At 45.9% G+C, this 19203-nt stretch overlaps 1 protein-coding gene across 5 annotated transcripts in view; it reads right to left on the reverse strand.

The window, feature by feature from the left end:
- Window positions 1-19203, reverse strand: part of ASIC1 (acid sensing ion channel subunit 1) — a 253922-nt gene that overhangs the window by 42588 nt on the left and 192131 nt on the right. For all 5 annotated transcript variants that reach the window (XM_088469136.1, XM_088469131.1, XM_088469135.1 and 2 more), the window contains 2 exons: window positions 10114-10170; window positions 3692-3845 (listed from right to left, as the gene is read on the reverse strand). In XM_088469136.1, coding sequence (XP_088325262.1) covers window positions 3692-3845; window positions 10114-10170 — 211 coding nt within the window. The remainder of the gene's footprint in view (window positions 1-3691; window positions 3846-10113; window positions 10171-19203) is intronic.

Raw genomic sequence — 19203 nt, forward strand, 5'->3', positions numbered from 1 at the left:
CTCTGTCAGCCAATCAGCACTTTGCCCATTAAAGGCAAAGGCATTTTTTTAAAAATGGCCGCTCGAGGCAAAACCTCGAGATCCGACAGCAGATCTCGAGGTTTTGCCTCGGGAGAGGGATCCGGGGCAGACAGGGAGATCCGAGCTTGGGCTCGGATCGCCCCGGATCCCCGAAGTTCGGGTGGGTTCGGTTCTCAGGGAACCGAACCCGCTCATCCCTAATATATATATATATACTTTAGACAAGTCATCTCTATCCCTGAGGAAGAGGACAGCCTGGGGACTTGATGATGCAGTTAGCTGTGAATAGTGGACCCCAATGCCTACCCCCTGCTGCATCATAGCACAAATCACAGCCTTGCACAGTGGTGGGCAGGGCCATGTGATGTAATTTGAAATGCCATGCTCCCATTTCAACCTCCCCTCCAGAATCTCTTGAGGCAGAAGAATAAAACAGTCAGCAGGTATGGTTTTATGTTTTTCCTTTATTACATTTATTCTTTTTATGCTGTCCTGAAACATGATACTTGATAAATAGCAAAAGCATGGGGAAGCCATCACCGGTGATATGTAATTGTGGAAGGGTTATCGCTGGTGGTAACCCTCTTAATATACAGCAGCATATTTTTAAAAGAAAATTTGCAGGATATCCCCTGAAAACACCCATTTTCGGGGATACCTGCTAATATTAAGGATTCCCAGGATATAATATAGAGGAACCGCAGTAGATAGCTGTCCCTCCATTTCCGACCACAAAGCAAAACAACAGGTTTCTATGGGGTCTTCTATACTGTTGGATTTACCAAGCATGCCCCGGCAGCTGAAGATGGCGTTAGCCTATAGTGGCCTATGGTTACTATAACACCATTATTTTCTAAGAGGGATCCATCTGTGTTGCCCCTAATGACGCATGCACATCACCTGCAGAGGACCCGAACCAGGAAGCTATCACTCTACTTCCAGCTCTTCCCCGGGATGAGCTCTTATTGGATCCCATCTCCCGGCAGAGCAAGATGGGCACATTTGTGTAGAAACAACAGTTTGTGCAAACAGAGAGGAGGAGTTGGGCGTAGTAAAGTACGGAGTTGGGAGAGCAGAGGAGAAATGAGATTTAGGCAGTGAGATTATGGAAATGAAATATTATATAACCTCATAGCAACCTTTATTAATGACTCATTGTAGCAATATTTATTGAATTAATCATATGAGTGAGAGAACCTCTGGGCTGCCTTTGTTACATGTAGCCAGGGGCGCAGGTACACATTACTTGAGCCAGGCCTTTGGATTGGCCTGGGAGTGCGGGGGAGGCATAACCATGCCTCCACACCATGCCCCATGATCTCCCAGGACTGTGCACCAGGACGGTGTGTATAGTAGTCGCTCCATCTCCAGTAGCCATACCCTCTTAGTACTCGGGACCACCCTATGTCTTGCCGGCCCTGCGTCTAACAAGCTTGTGTTTTTGGATTAAAAACATAATAATTCTTACATTCCTTAAAGGGCTCCTTTATTGAAGTGCAACAGCCGAGTGAAAAAAGTGGTCCATTACAAGTATAGAACCCGTTCAAGTCCTTCTGCCAGAGTGGAAGTGGCTGTTTGTATTTTTTAACCCCTTTATTTCCTTTAAATATTTACTCCACAAAATCAAAACTCATTTTGCACTGCTTCACAAAACTAGGAGTAACAGTACGGGCCAGATGTACTAAGCATCCCCCTTAATCTGCTCTGTACCTCCCAAGGAATGTCTTTAGTCCACCCAAACCCTCCCATCGGTGGTGCAGACTTCTGCCACTCTGCAAATACTTCATAAACCCATGGACTTTCACAGATATCTTTGTGCACCTGTGTGAATCAGTAGCACTGCCAGATCCATTCATATGCTAGTTATCTGACAGTATTACTTATGAGTGTTCTGAGGTGAACAGAGGCTTTTTGTCACCGTTCTACTAGTTCTGCACATCTGCCAGAAATAAAAGGACATGAACAATGTAAAACCTACTTCACAGGGTAAAAGCAATGTTGATTGAAAGACTATTTCGGCCTTCAAAAGCAAACTTTGATATCTCTTTTATATTAAATGGTTTATTAACTCACAATATGGTATTTATGGAGAATTAATATTCTCCGCTCAGCACATAAGAGAACTACATGTGTTGAACGGACGGTACATTGTTTACAGATGATAGAAATCTATACGGCGAATCTTTCTTTAGTGCCATGTTAAAAACTGGCCTCTTATTTCAGCATTATACAGAGCGAGGGTTTAGGTTTTTCTGGCCTGACGCAAAAAACTGCCAGTATTAATGCCAGGCACTGTACACATATTTATTCTATCTTGTCGATCAAACCGATGGTCCATACTGTAGACAATAATGGTTTGACTGGACTTTATAAATTTTAAAAATCCAGGCAGGAATATGATAGTCTATAATAAAGTGTGACTATACTGCATGGGAACAGATTTCAGGCACAGGTGGCCATTAGTGTGTTACGCATGCTTTGAGGGGATTAAAGAGACATTCTGCTAAAATATATATATTTTTATTAACAAAATATTTGACTAATAAAGCTGTTTTTGAGAAACAAATCAAGGATGTGTCTGTGTCTGAGAGCAGAGCAGGGGCAGATTAAGAGAGGAGGGAGACTGTTTGCAGCCTCCATGCAAGCACCCTCCTCTCCCTGTGGTGCAGACGCCAGCACCCTCCTCTCTCTCTCTGTGGTGCAGATGCCAGCACCCTCCTCTCCCTGTGGTGCAGATACCAGCACCCTCCTCTCCCTGTGGTGCAGATACCAGCACCCTCCTCTCTCTGTGGTGCAGGTGCAAGCACACTCCTCTCTCTCTCTGTGGCGCAGATGCCAGCACCCTCCTCTCCCTGTGGTGCAGATGCCAGCACCCTCCTCTCTCTCTCTGTGGTGCAGATGCCAGCACCCTCCTCTCTGTCTGTGGTGCAGATGCCAGCACCCTCCTCTCTGTCTGTGGTGCAGATGCCAGCACCCTCCTCTCTCTGTGGTGCAGATGCCAGCACCCTCCTCTCCCTGTGGTGCAGATGCAAGCACCTGCCTCTCTCTGTGGTGCAGGTGCCAGCACCCTCCTCTCCCTGTGGTGCAGATACCAGCACCCTCCTATGGGTTCCCGGTGGTCGTGATGCCGCCGGACAGAAAACAGACAGTGACATCCTGACAGAATCCCGACACCCGTAGGTAAGTACTCCTAACGCTAACCTGTACCCCTCCCCTAACCCTCCCTCCCCAGTGCCTGAACCTAACCTCCCCATCAGTGTCTAAACCTAACCTCCCCCTCCCCACACCTAAACCTAACCCTCCCCCCTTAGTGTCTAACCGTAACCCTTCCCAAAGTGCCTAACCCTAACCCCGAACCCTCCTCTTACTCCTGATACCTTTGGGATGCCGGCGGTCAGGATTCTGGAGCTGGTATCTTGACGCTGTCGGGATTCCGGCAATGGTATTTAGTCTACTGACTACTTCCCCATTGCACAAGCCATAATTACAGGCAAACACCCTCCTTACACAGGAAGACATTACACAGTGCCCCAAATCCTGTCACATCACATTTAGATCTCTTATTGCCTTGCATGTTGCAGAAACAACGCCCCATAAGCATAGCACACAGAAAACACCCATTGCACAGTTATTACGTACACTCTGGCTATAGGCATAATCAGACACTTACGCTATATACTGCTCGCTTTTGTTATATTTCTTGGCTAGGTACCGTGCTGAAGCTTTGCTGGGGATTTTCACCATGGACAGCTCCTTCCCAAATCTTGTCATGTTACATGGAGTCTCACACACACAGTAGTCATTATCTTTTTCCACCAGGAAATCTGAGGCAGTTGAGAGGAGAGCAAGACAAAAGAATCAAGACCAAAAGAAACCTAAAGAAGCACATTCACTGACCTATAAAAAAAACAACAAAAAAATTGTTCGAAATATAACAAAGCTATAGAAAAATAACGTGTTATATTTTATTTCTAAATGTAACATTGCTTTTGGCCATAGTAGGCCAGCAGTGCGACTAGTAATACAAAATGATGTCTGCTGTTTATGTTCAAATTAAATAAAATGTTTTAAAAAAAACATTAAAATGTAACAATTTAAGCTTCAGAACAGGCAACGCTTATAAATAATTTATTTGTCTTTTTCCTTTTTACTCGAAGTTCAAGCTGCGAAAGTGGATAAGGCAGTAAAAGGTCTATTCATCAAGCACTGCAGAGCGTCAGTACTAATTTAGTTTCAACTCGCTGCGAGTTCCAACGAAACACAGGAACTATTCAACATTGTTCCAGTGCAGGGACAGCTTATCTGACAATCAGCCGTCACTGCAATCTTTATTACTGCTAAATCCACAGCAATGAAACTAAACAATGCTGTGTCTGAGTCGGCAGTGTTAGTGCACATGGAGATACCCAATTGTCTGCGGGGAGCGGAGCTTCGAGAATGGACACCAACTGAAGATGGCGTCCGTTCCCGCAATCACATTCCAAAAATTATTATTTTCGGAGTTTGATGAATTGGGAACTGAGGAGTATGCGGACCACTGTTAAATGAATGGGGCCAGCACTAGGTGATATTTTCCCCTACTTTTAAGCATAATGAATAGGCCCCACAGAGACAAATCAAACTGACCCATCAATCTCGATCCTGCACCTAACAACTTAGAGGCCAGGCAGCTCCCAAGGCCCACAAGTATGCAATGACAAAAAATTCTCCCATTCGTGAAATCAGTACATACTCCTTTGCCCTGAAAATACAGATTATTACAACTTTTAATTGTAGACTGCTTTCTTCACTTCTGACCAACTATGGACAGAATATGGTGACTGTGTTTTCCTATCAATTACAATAATTCTATGTATACTTATTCATTTCTTTGCTGATTATTAAGTCGCATTCATACTGAAACATAGGTCCTGATTCAGAGTTGTACGCTAATGCCGCCGCTGCTGTGTCTGTGTGCGCAGCTGCTGTGCAAAATTATGCAAATGACAGACGTCAAGAGATGTACCGAGCCAGCCACTGGCTTCTTTGCAAAGCCAATCATCTGCATACAAAGACGCAGCAACGGTCGCACATCACTAGATTATCCCAGACCTGAATGAGCCTACGGTCCCGCACAATGGCCATGGGAACTAAGACGCCTGAGCCATATTTCTTGCATATGGCAATGCAGACACATGGAGTGACATGCCCCCGTAACGTTTGCGACACGCCTGCGTGCTTTGCCGCCACCCCCCATTACCTACAAAAACAGTCCCTGTCTGTCAATGGCACTGCTAGTAAAAAGTCAGTGTGTGCGGCTACGGTTATTGATACTGACATATGCACATTGCAACCAGGATGCATGCGCAGATTGGCGATAATCGCTCAACTGCGAAACTTTGGTAGATCGTGAAAATCTGAATCAGGCCCACAGTACACAGAGTACACCCTGAATCTTGAATATAGATTTACTTTAAGGTTTGTAAATACAACAAGATCAGAAAGACCAAAAAGTTAAATGAATCTATTGAGCGCTATAATGTGTTCTTGCCGTGACCGGTCAGCAGGTATGTAAAGCTTACCACATACACAACAATGTGTACTCCCAATTTTCATGTTGAGCCTCCAGGTATATTCAGAAGTAGTCTATTATGATGCCAAGGACCTCACATTGCAGCAGCCGATGCTGAGCAGTAGTATTAATGAAGGCTTGACCTTTCTGCCATACGTGTTTTCCTATCACAACATTTCTCATAGCATATCATAATGACATTTTCTTTGCAGCCTCTGCTTGGCACGGTAGTGATGTTAGCCTGTGGCCTTTTATGTCTTATATTATGGTATTTTTTTTTTACTTAAAGTGGAATTCGCCATTCAGAGAATTCTTTTGTCCAGGTAGATTTAGTTTATTTTTGAGCTCCTTGGATATGACAGGGTAACGTTTGGCCCGTGCATTGGATAAAACTACATCTAGAAAAGCAGATTAGATCGGAAACATGGCAACAAAAATAATCACATATTCCCGATATACAGAACTTTATACATGTGAAGTTCTCCTCAACTTCTGCTGACCAATGATGACGGGTTATTTTTTTACCCATGGTACTGAGCAGGATATTACAGATTAGCTTCAAAGCTAAAGACAATATACTCACACATATTTGTGTGTTTGCGTATAATTTGGCCTAGCACATATGGGGGATGCTAGTGTCTGTAAGGTTAAGCTGTCCTTTCATGAATTCTAAGGGCAGAATTTACAAAACAGCGGCTTGCAGGGGAACATTTTAAATGGCACTCGGAGTCAGTGTAAAGCACACCGGCTTTACACTGACTCCGAGTGCCGTTTAAAATATTCCCCTGCAACTCGCCGGGAAGCAGCGGCTTACAGAAGATTGCATTATCACCCAAGATTTTCTGTCTAAATAGAAATCTCTCCCGAGTTTGCTTTTAGTAAATTTCCGAGTTGGTGAAAATGGAATCAGTATGATTTACCGCCGGCTGACAGCAGAAGCCCGGTAGTGAATATCCCAACAGGTAAGTATTTTTTCTATTTACTAACCTAACCTCCACCCCTAACCCTAACTCTCCCTTAGGGGTGCCTAACCCTAACCTCCCTCCCAAGTGCCTAACCCTAACCCCCCCTTCCCCTAGCCTAACCCTAACCTCCCGGGGGGTGCCTAACCCTAAGTCCCACCCAGGAGCCCCTAACCTAACCCTCCACCCCCGCAGCTGTCCGCGCCCGGCTTACCTTCAATCGGTAAGCCAGATGTCGGGCTCCCGGCGTATGTCTAATGACAGGCGTCGGGATTTAGACGCCGGTCATTAGACACTTGGCGGGATTAGACAGTCAGGATGCCGACGGTCATCATTTAGACCGTCGGCATCCCGACTGCATCCCGGTGAAAATGGTTAAACTCACCCGAGATTGCAATCTCGACCAAACATGATTCTTAGTAAATTTACCCCATAGAATTCAGATAACAATTCTAACCCTCACTTATAAAGCACTCACTACCCCTCCTACAGCTCAAACCTTATTTCTGTTCACATTCCCTCCCGATCCCTCTGCTCTTCCTATGGTTGCTGCCTCCACTCCAACCTGGCTACCTCCTTCAGTGGCATCACTAGGGGATTGCGAGCCACACTGGCTGACACCATCAGTGGCGTAACTACCGCACCCGCAGACCGTGCCATGGCTTGGGGGCGCGGTGGCGGGGGCTGAAGATTCCATACGGACTGACCGTCCGCATGAAATCTGCTGAAAATGGCCCTCCAAAAATGGCCGCCGCCTAGGAGGAGACATATGCTAGAGGTCCTTCTGGACCTTTAGCATCTGTTAGTCACCCAGGCAGGGCGGTAGTGTGGACCGCACATAAGTGCAGTCCGCACTACACTACTAGTATAGCAAACACACAGCCGCCGGCGCCGGCAGCTGTGTGTTTTAGCAGCCGATGAGAGTCAGATAGACTCTCATTGGCTGCTTGCCTTCCGGCTTCCACAGTGGGTGATGGGAGAGGTGTCTCCCATCACCCACTGATGTCTCTCCCATCATGCAGAGCGGGCCGGCCCAGGAGGACGCTGGATGGAGGAGCAGATGCCGGAGCATGGATCAAGGTAAGTGGATTTTTTGTGTGTGTGTCTGTCTGGCGGGGGTGTTTACTACTACTACGGGGACTGCATAGAGGGGGATTACTTCTGGGGGCACTGCTGGGAGGGACTACCACTGGGGCACTGCTGGGGGGGTAGACTACCACTGGGGGCACTTCTGGGGGGACTACTACTGGGGGCATTGCAGGGGGGGACTACTGCTGGGGGGGCCTACTACTGTGGGCATTGCTGGGGGGGCTACTACTGGGGGCATTGCTGGGGGGGACTACTACTGGGGGCATTGCTGGGGGGACCACTACTGGGGGCACTGCACTGGTGGGACCACTACTGAGGGCAAAGCGTGGGTGGGGATTACTGCTGGGGGCACTGCATATATGGGGATTACTGCTGGGGGCACTGCATAGGTGGGGATTACTGCTGGGGGCATTGCTGGGGGAGGACTACTACTAGAGGCACTGCTGGGGGGTTAGTACTGGGGTCACTATATAAGGGGGACTACTACTGGGGCCTTATATAAGGGGCACTGCATAGGGGGACCACTATCTGGGGCACTATATAAGGGGCACTGCATAGGGGGACTACTACTGGGGGCATTGCTGGGGGAGACTACTACTGGGGGCATTGCTGGGGGGGACAACTACTGGGGGCATTGCTGGGGGGACTACTACTGGGGGCACTGCTGGGAGGACTACTACTGGAGGCACTGATGGGACCACTACTGGGGACACTGCACTGGTGAGACCACTACTGAGGGTACTGCATAGGTGGGGATTACTGCTGGGGGCACTGCATAGGTGGGGGACTACTACTGAGGACATTGCTGTGGGAAGACTACTACTGGAGGCACTGCTGGGGGGACTACTACTGGGGGCACTGCTGAGGGGTTAGTACTGGGGTCACTATATAAGGGGAACTACTACTGGGGGCATTATATAAGGGGTACTGCATAGGGGGACCACTACCTGGGGAACTATATAAGGGGCACTGCATAGGGGACCACTACTGGGGGCACTGTACAAGGGGCACTGCATAAGGGCTTGTGTAGCTATCCAAGAGAAGGGTGAGGGTGCAAGGTTGAAGAAATGCCTAGGGTGCCAAGAAGCCTTGCACCGGCCCTGCACCCAGGGGCTCCCGCGCGCGCTGTACTGTGCCGAGGAGGAGTACAGCCACTTCCTGCTGTCTGACAGGTACTCATAGTGGCTCTCTCTCTCCCCTCTTCCTCGGGGCTGTCAGACACCGGTGGGAGGAGTCGATGGGTCTGCAGTGGCCACAAACTAACACCCTGTAAAAGATGCTGCTGTGTGCAGGCTGCAATGCTCTGTCTCTGTGTACTGGAGCAATGCTCTGCTTTTGTGCTCTGTCTGTGTACGGAAGGGATGATCTGTGCAGGATGCTCGTTATGGTGATGATGATTGGTGCTCTGTGATACATGGTGTACTGTACATATAAATGCAGTGTGAGGGATGCTGGCGGTATAGGATGCTTTATACGACTAGGAGCACCGGCGCCCCCATTTACATACACTCCCAAATATACATATTATACCCCTGGCAACGAGCGTAAAACTCCTGGCAATGAGCATGGAGCCCCTGGCAATGAGTATGGAGCCCCTGGCAACAGGTATGGAACACCTGACAACAAGCATGAAACCCCTGACAACGAGCATGAGACCCCTGATGAGCAGGTAATTTAAAAGCAATTAGAAGCCTTACTGTGGGGCATAAAATGGTGTCAGGGGGCAAATATGTAAGTGGCACTTTGGTAATAGGCATTACAGTGTGTGGCATAATGTGTAATGGGCATTATGGTGTGTGGAATAATGTGTAAGGGGTATTATGGAGTGTGGCATAATGTGTAAAGGGCATTACTACAAGGAGGAAAAATATTGTAAACTGTCTAGGGGGGTGGGAGAACATTTTTAACTTTTGCACTGGGAGCCAAATTGCGTATAAACGGTAATTATTACCAAAATGCCGTGGAGGGGCGACAGAAACATTTTTTGGTGGGGGGGCCACAGAAAATTTTTGGCAGGGGGGGAGCAAAATGTATAGTTATGCCACTGGACACCATCCAAGGGGGTGGCACCAAAATATCAAAGCTGCTCTGCTATTTTTATTTAATTCCCTCGGATGGTGTCACCAAGCAGCACTGATAGCAATGATGGATTACGCAGCTTTTCTGATTTTGCTAGACATCTTGAGTAACCTGAGGGTTATGGAGATGTCTGATGATCATGCAGTTGATTAGATGCTGTGTCTCCAGATGCAGCAGGGGATCACAGAAACTGGCAGTGGGAGTCTTTTTACTTAAGACACCTCCTGCGGCTTTTGCATCATTTTGCACTGCCCCTGCGTACAAATATGAATTGGCGGCTAAATTAGTGTTCATCTCTGAATCAGGCCCTATGACACTACAAAATACACATCATGAGAATCTTCTCTGCATATGTATAGAATTCATGTTAATAAATTGGCAAGTACACAATGGAAATGGAAAAAAACATACCCAATGCAGGGTCCGCACATTCCTTGTACAGCTCTGGGGTGCAGTATGCAGCATCTCCTGAACAAAAAGAAAATATAAGCAGTTACTACTATGATTAATGGCGAGCTACTGGTCTACATCATGCAGATATACAGGGAGAGGAAACAGCATTATAGAGAAATTACCTGTGAAAGTGTTATTATAAGCAGTAAAGCATTTTGCATTTATATCAAGATAAATATTATAGAATTCACAAGGAATCGTTAAATTATTATTATTATATTCTTTTTTTCTGTTTCAAATTAACAAATGTTATTTTTGTGATTAAACGTTCTTCTTTATCATTATCTAGATGTACAACATCTACCGTTACAAGACTTTAAAGGAGTTACTTTCTCCCAAGCAAAGTCATATTATTGCATGCCTCCAAATTGTCCCGATCTAGATGGAACAGTCCTAATTCTGGAGTCTGTACCATTATCCTGACTGCTGGTAATATTGGCATGTCTCACTCACATCGGTGATCGGATGCAGATGGGAGTGCACTGGAGTTTTAAGAAAAGCACAGAGGGGAAGGGGCATGTCTACATTCCCATAGTCACCCAACTGCATCACCATCACATGTTGGCAACACACCCTTCTCATTATTGTCTGGGTTCCAGAAATGTGACCGTAGGAAGCCTGTTATTGTATCATATGCATAGCCTATCACCTGGTGGCTTCTCTTGTGTGTAAATCCTACCTCCAATACCATCTTGAGTAACACAGGGCAATTATATTCTTGAGAATTATGATTATAGTACATTGCAGATTTTCCTACGCACCTCCATGGGTTACGAAGTAAAATCTGCAATGTTTGTGGCTGTGAATTGCTGGGGAAATGGTTCAAATGCTGGCAACTTACAGTCATGGTTTTTAATTGAAGCAGTTTCAATTATCTGAGGGCTGAGTAACATGCTCTGCAAGTAAAGTGCCCAGAGCAGAGCCAGAGTTAGAGGTCAGACTGCCCCTAGGCACAGCATTATTGGCCACCCCCACCATAAAAAAAGTAAGATAGCAAGATCATTTAATAAGTATTTGGCCTGCTACTTATATACATACATTATATTTGCAATATTTAAAATCTAATAAGTGCAAATTCTAATCACGACTGCCAGTGCCACCAGATAGGTATCCATGTTTCAGCATCTCTGATGGTCAAAGCCTTCACCTGCGAATCCCATGCCAGCTCCCTGGGCACTGCAGTTCAGCATAGCTGCAGAATCACCCAGCAGTGACAGGCATCAGCAAGCTGCGCTGCCTCTGTCTGTCACAGATCACAATATCATGATCACATTACTGCCTGCTCAGGCTTTGCCCCCTTCACGAATGGGCCAGCCAGTCTCAATCAGATGCCTCCAGAGTTCCGGGCAGGCAATGCGTTATGGCCCAACTGCACCACAAATCTCTGACAGTGAAACCCCACCCCCTCTTTGTTGCTAAGTTAAAAAAGGGCCAGCTGTTCTGATGTAGGGGTGGGGAAGCATGCTGCAGCACCCCAAATAAGTGGTGCCTCTAGGCCTGTGCCTCATGTGCCTAGTGGGAAATCTGCTTCTGGCCCAGAGCTATTCAATTACAGACCTGTGGACCTATGGAGGTGCAAGCTGATGTAAGCAATAACTGCTACCTCCCGCGGCAACAGACGGTATGACTCAGCCAGAAGCTAAATGATCTGCCTGTCAGCCAGCCTTAACTTTGGGAGTCAGTGTTGGTATTGGGTGCCTTCACATTTTCTCTCCCTCATAGCATAGTATGCACTGATTTCAGACTTGCATAATGTCTGTGGGCAAAAGACCTCCAGGCAAAAACTGTTATAGGGCCTGTTTCAGAAAGTAATGCAATGGCTATAACTGACGCACATAGAGTAATTGTTTGCCAGTGCACATGCGTATAAGTCGCACTGCGTGTGCGCATCAGTCACATTGTGATTATGGATGCACAGGGCACCCACAAGCAAAATGAGTGACAGGTAGTCAGCGTTTGGGGGTGGTAATGGTGGGGTGGCCAGAAAAACGCAGGTGTCTCACCGTTTGAATGCCGTTACATGGGCGTGTATAAATTAGCCCTTGCGATCTCCTACACAGCACGAGAACCCTCTGCAAGTCAGGAGAGCTACCAAGTCTGCAGCTGGTCAGACCTATCACAAGGGCAAGATGGCCGGTCGATGTGCGTCGATGTTACAGATATTTATGCAGGTAAGCAACATGGTATGCATATAAGAAGGCAGTAGTGGACGTCCTTACGCTTGGGTATTCTTTGCAACCATTATCATATTTTCGCAGCAGTTTTGCTTTTTACCAGTTTTGGTAAATATAGGCAGGATCCTCATGGTCACAAGGAGAGCCACTATGATGAGACCTAGATAAGCCAACAACAGCTGGACACAAAGATGTGGTCCTCCACATTGAAAGTGCTTAAAGTGAGATCATTAAGAAGGTGCCAAGGAGACCAAAATTTATTTTAGGAGGAGCATTTTGTCTCAATTTGTTAGAAACAGGGTGGTGAAATGTGTTGGGACAGGCTGATGTAATACTGGCATAATGTGCTTCATCATAATGTGTTAGAAACAGGGTGGTGAAATGTGTTGGGTACAGGCTGGTGTAAGAGTGGTATAATGTGTTTCATCATAATGTGTTAGCAACAGGGTGGTGAAATGTGTTGGGCACAGGCTGGTGTAAGACTGGTATAATGTGTTTCATCATAATATGTTAGAAACAGGGTGGTGAAATGTGTTGGGAACAGGCTGATGTAAGACTGGTATAATGTGTTTCATCATAATGTGTTAGAAACAGAGTGGCGAAATGTGTTGGGTACAGGCTGGTGTAAGACTGGTATAATGTGTATCATCATAATGTGTTAGAAACAGGGTGGTGAAATGTGTTGGGAATAGACTGGTGTAATGTGTTTAGGAAATGCTGGTATAATAGAATTTTTTAGGAAACTTTTATTAGGAACACTGTTATCCAGACTTCCAGGGCAAATGACCAGTCTCAATAAACTATTCTGTTTGGACAATAAGATGAATTAATGAAATATCCATAGAATGTGATATTATATTGCTTCCTAGTGAAACATAAAAAAAACAATTTTGGGGTTCTGAGTTGAACTGATCTCCAGCTTAGTTTACACTGAGGTCGAGTAGAGTCCTGAATCGGGTCTTCTCGCCAAGTACGGATCTCGGATCTTAAAAGTGGATTTTGCATGTTTTGGATTGCATGTAGGTCCTTTCCTTGTGATTTCAGGGGCAATTTTATACAGTACAGTGTATGGAGAGGATGTGGCAGGGGCATATCTATAATGGGTGCAGGGTGTGCGGTGCACGCGGGCCCCTTGGTCCAGGGCGGGGACCACACGGCACACCCTGCACCCATTTATTCAATACTTACCTCTCCGGAGTCCTGTGTCATCGGTAGCATCAGTGTAAAAATCACCTGGAAAATGGCCACCACGGCCAGTTTCCTGGCATTTTGCGCATGTGCAGTAGGGAAATCACCGGGAAAATGGCTGCCGGACCATTTCCTCAGTGAACTGCATATGCCCAGTAGACCCTGGCACAGACTAGTGCCCAGAGTCTACTCCTGTGCCAAGTGTGCTGCCAGCCTCTGGGTAGAGAGGTGGGGGGGCGAAGATTGCTCATGGGCCCCCTCCTCTCTTAATATCCCCTGGTATGTGAGCTGTAGTTCATGCTACAATGCTACATACTAGTCGCCATTAGAGAGCGTTGTAGGTAGATGGAGTGGGTGCAAAGCCAGTAAAAGACTGGAGGGATCTCTGTCACTCTGAGGTAAATTTACTAAAGTGAGAGTCTTTAGAAATGTAGATGTTGCCCATAGCAACCAATCAGATTCTAGCTATTATCTTGTAGAAGTTCAATGTTAAGTATAATCTGATTGGTTGCTATGGGCAACATCTCCACTTCTAAAAAACACAATCACTTTAGTAAATTTACCCCTGTGTGTTTGTTTGTCAGACACTAACTAGCTGGCACCTGTAATCAAGTGCAGTGGGTTTTAGACAGTTAATTGAGGTCCTGTGTCCTTGCTACCATGTCCCTTCTAGATTCCACTTCATTAAGACAGCAATTCCCAGTCTGTACAAGGACATTAAAAAAAACCTTATTAGTGTCCTATGAAATGCCGTTGTACCCACTGTCCACTTAACCACAGATATGTGGACAAGTGGGACAGGACAAACTAAAGATTACATGACAGCCCACTGGGTAGGTGTATTGCCTCCAACAGTGCAAACAGCAACAGCAGCATCTAACAAATGCCAGCTCATTCAGAGGCAGGCTACTCTGTGTGTCACAGGTTTAACTAAGAGGCATACCGATGAGAACCTCTTAGAAAAACTTAGGGAAATCATTGCAAAATGGCTTACCTCGCTTGGACTCTCCTCGGGATTTGTGATTTCTGACAATGCCACCAATATTGTGAGAGCATTACATCTAGACGAATTCAAACACGTCCCATGTTTTACTCACAATTAATTTGGTGGTGCAACATTTTAAAAAAAATGACAGGGGCGTGCAGGAGATGCTTTCGGTGGCCCGAAAGATTTCGGGACATTTTCGACATTCAGCAACTGCATGTCGAAGATTGCAGCACCAACAAGTACTGTTGAATTTGCCCTGCCATCAGCTGAAGCAAGAGGTAGTAACTAGATGGAATTCTACCCTATATATGCTTCAGCAGATGAAGGGGTAGCAAAAGGCCATCCAAGGCTACACAACGACCTATGATATAGGGAAAGGAGCGGGAATGCACCTTAGTCAAGCACAGTCGATAATAATTTCCGTGTTGTGCAGTGGACAATAATTTCAGTGTTGTGCAAGGTTCTCGAAAATGTCCAGAAATTTTTATGGCCACAGACAGCATCTCCTGCATGCCCCTTTAATTTTTTAAAATATTTTGAACCACTAAGTTGATCTTGTGGGCAAAACATGGGTCATATTGTTCACCCATGCTCTCCCCTCCTCCCTCATAAATTTGCTTCGGTATCCAAAACTTAAATTAAATTTACTATGAATCAACCCTTCCTTTTCCTGCCTTCAACTACATACATACTCGAACTGCCCCAGGCCTCAGTCTTAATTAATAAAAAATATTTGTTTCCTGATGTGCCATGTTGGAGCTAAACTGCCAAATGTTAGTGCCGCCCACTGCTGTCGCTTAGCTTAGTCAGCCAGCTAGCTCGAGGCAACTTTTTGGCCTAAACTGGATGAAATCAATATTCTGAGCTGTGCGGTGGTCAAAATTGACAGGAAATGACTGGAAATAAATGTTATTGAGGTTAATAATACTGTAGGAACAAAAATAGGCCACAATGATGTGATTTCAGCTTCTTTTATGATTTTTTTTAGAAAAAATACAGATTCAAAAAAACAAAACACGCAAGGGTAATTTTGGCAAAACCAATCCAGATCCAAAACACGAAGGAGATACAGATCCATATCCAAAACCAAAACACAGGGGATCGTGCACATCCCTAGAACAAAGGCAGGTCCAAGTTGCATGATTTTAGTTGTTTTTTTTTGTTATGATTTTTTAAAGAAATTCAGATCCAAAAGCAGAACCAAAACCGAAACCAAAACATTACAGAGTGATTTTACCAAAACCAAAAGAGGAAGATGAGTTAGAATCAAAACACGGAGGTGTGCGCACATCTCTAGTGTTCAGTGGTACTCATATTTTGCCAGATTGTGTTCAGCATGCATTTGTTGGTCCTGCCCATGATTGACCCAGCTCATTTGACTATTCTGACTGTTGCGTTCCTAACCTCAGATTGTATTTCAATTAACCTGTCTGCCATTTGCCCAGACCTCAGATTGTTATATGACCATTATTTTCTTTGCTGCCAGCCCTGAACCTTACATGTTTATCTTTATGATCCCCAGGGCCTATTTACTACAATCCGCATTTAAAATGTGGTTGTAGTGTGATATTTTTGCCTAAATTTGTATTGCGAATTTAGGAAATATCACAAGTATTTATTAAAAATCAATGCACATACAATAAAGACTACCTCTCCACTATCGCTTGTTAAATCAATGTACAGTAGTTGATGAGAATTCTTCAATTTTGTGTATAATATTCTCCACCTCACAAATGTAGTGTATCACCCACCTCAATAGTGTTGGGTATAACCGAAAAAAGGAGAAAAACTACAATACATAGTGTAAAACCCTATATACAATGAACATTTATTACAATAAAAGACTATGAACAATAAAAACAAGTTGTCATAATATAAAAGGAGCAGGCATCCACATCTTCATCTGGTCTCAAATCTCCTTCACATGAAACGGCTTAGCCACATCAGCCAATGTCGACGATAATACAGTTACGTGAGCACCCACGCGTTCCGACACCCCTCGGGTCTTTCTCAAGGTCAGCTCCAGTGTGAATGTCCAAGCTCAAAATATCGAGCATATATCCACCTAGCTGAAGCATGATTGGTCCCGGCATTCTAATAAATATTAGGGGTGTGCACCGGCCACTTTTCGTGTTTTGTGTTTTGGTTTTGGATCTGGATCTTTCTTCGTGTTTTGGGTTCTGGGTTTTGTGTTTTGGATCTGTAATTTTTTGAAAAAAAGCATAAAAACAGCTGAAATCACAGAATTTGTGAGTTTTTCTGCTCCTATGCTATTATTAACCCCAATAACCTTAATTTCCACTCATTTCCAGTCTATTCTGAACACCTCACAATAGTGTTCTTATGTCCAAAAGGTTGCACCAAGGTAGCTGGATGACTATGCTAAGCGACACGAGTGGGCGGCACAACATGTGGCCCATCTAGGAGTGACACTGCAGTGGCAGACAGGATGGCAGTTTGAAAAACTAGGCCCCAAACAGTACATAATGCAAAGAAAAAAAAGAGGTGCAAGATGGAATTGTCCTTGGGCCCTACCACCCACCCTTATGTTGTATAAACAGGACATGCACACTTTAACAAACCAATTATTTCAGCGCCAGGGTCTGCCACACGACTGTGACTGAAATGATTAGTTCGTTTGGGCCCCCACAAAACAAGCTGGCAATTAATCTGTCCCTGCACAAACTGGATCTACGGAGGCAAGATGTCGTCCTCATCCACCGATTCCTCACCCTCTTCAGTGTTGTGTACATCCTCATCCTCACAGAGTATTAATTCGTCCTTGCTGGAATCCACCACCACAGGTCCCTCTGTACGTTGTGGAGGCTGGTCTCCCTGGAAGAGTTGATAATTCATTTTTATGAACATCATCTTCTCCACATTTTGTGGAAGCAACCTCCTACGCCTTTCGCTGACAAGGTTCCCGGCTGCACTAAACACTCTTTCGGAGTACACACTGGAGGGGGGCAACTCAGGTAAAATAGAGCCCGTTTGTACAGGGGCCTCCAAATTGCCTCTTTTTCCTGCCAGTACAGGTACGGACTGTCTGACATGCCTAATTGGATGCTGTCACCGATGTAATCCTTCACCATTCTGTCAGGTCCTTCAGTCCGGACCAGATGTCTAAACTTGGTCCTGCCTGCCCTGCATCACCGCCTGCGGGTTGCTTAGGATACCTAAGTTTTTCCTGGCAGCCCCAGTTGCGGAAGAAAATGAAGAAGGGCTGTTGACGTGTCACGTTCCACTTCAGCTGACAGTGTTTTCACCAGCAGGTCTTTGCACCTCTGCAGGCTTGTGTCGGCCAGAAAGAGAGACACCACATAAGCTTTCAACCTAGGATCGAGCACGGTGGCCAAAATGTAGTGGTCTGATTTCAACAGATTGACCACCCTGGAATCCTGGCAAAGCGAATGAAAGGCTTCATCCACAAGTCCCACATGCCGAGCGGAATCGCTCCGTCTTAGCTCCTACTTCACTTTCTCCAGCTGCTTCTGCAGAAGCCTGATGAGGGGAATGACCTGACTCAACTTGGCAGTGTCTTAATTGACTTCACGTGTGGCAAGTTCGAAGGGCTGGAGAACCTTGCACAACACGGAAATCATTCTCCACTGCGCTTGAGTCAGGTCCATACTCCTTCCTTTGCCTATGTCATAGGTGGATTTATAGGCTTGAATGGCCTTTTGCTGCTCCTCCATCCTCTGAAGCATATAGAGGGTTGAGTTCCACCGCGTCACAACCTCTTGCTGTAGGTGATGGCGGGGCAGGTTCAAGAGTGTTTGCTGGTGCTCCAGTCTTCGGCACGCAGTCGCTGAATGGCGAAAGTGCCCAGCAATTTTTCGGGGCACCCAAAGTGTCTCCTGCACGCCCCTGTCGCTTTTCAGAAAATTCTGCACCACCAAGTTTATTGTGTGATCAAAACATGGGACGTGCTGGAATTTGCCCAGATGTAATGCCCGCACAATATTGGTGGTGTTGTCAGATATCACAAATCCTCAGGAGAGTCTAAGTGGGGTAAGCCACTGGGCGATGATTTCCCGCAGTTTCTCTAAGAGGTTGTCGGCGGTGTGCCTCTTACTGAAACCGGTGATACACAGCGAAGCCTGCCTTGGAAAGAGCTGGCGTTTCTGAGATGCTGCTACTGGTGACGCTGCTATTGTTGCTGCATAAGGTGATACATCTACCCAGTGGGCTGTCACAGTCATATAGTCCTTAGTCTGCCCTGTTCCACTTGTCCACATGTCCGTGGTTAAGTGGACATTGGGTACAACCGCATTTTTCAGGACACTGAGGACACTTTTTCTGACGTTTCTGTACAGTCTCGGTATCGCCTGCCTAGTGAAGTGGAATCTAGACGGGATTTGGAACCGGGGACACACTACCTCCATCAATTGTCTAGATCCCACTGCACTAATGGCGGATACCGGACGCACGTCTAACACCAACATAGCAGTCAAGGCCTCAGTTATACGTTTTGCTGCAGGATGACTGCTGTCGTACTTCATCCTCCTCGTTAAGGACTGTTGGAGGGTCAATTGTTTAGTAAAAATAGTGGTGTTCCAACTTCCTCTCTGGGATGATGAATGACTCCCAGCAGCAACAGCAGCAGTGGCAGCAGTAGGCATAGCAATGCGGGATCCTCCGGAGGAATCCCGGATAGGAGAGTCAGTCATGCCAGTGACATGGCCTGCAGGACTACTT

This window comes from Taudactylus pleione, unplaced genomic scaffold, assembly GCF_031769625.1.
Source record: "Taudactylus pleione unplaced genomic scaffold, aTauple2 ptg000089l, whole genome shotgun sequence".
NCBI lineage: Eukaryota > Metazoa > Chordata > Amphibia > Anura > Myobatrachidae > Taudactylus > Taudactylus pleione.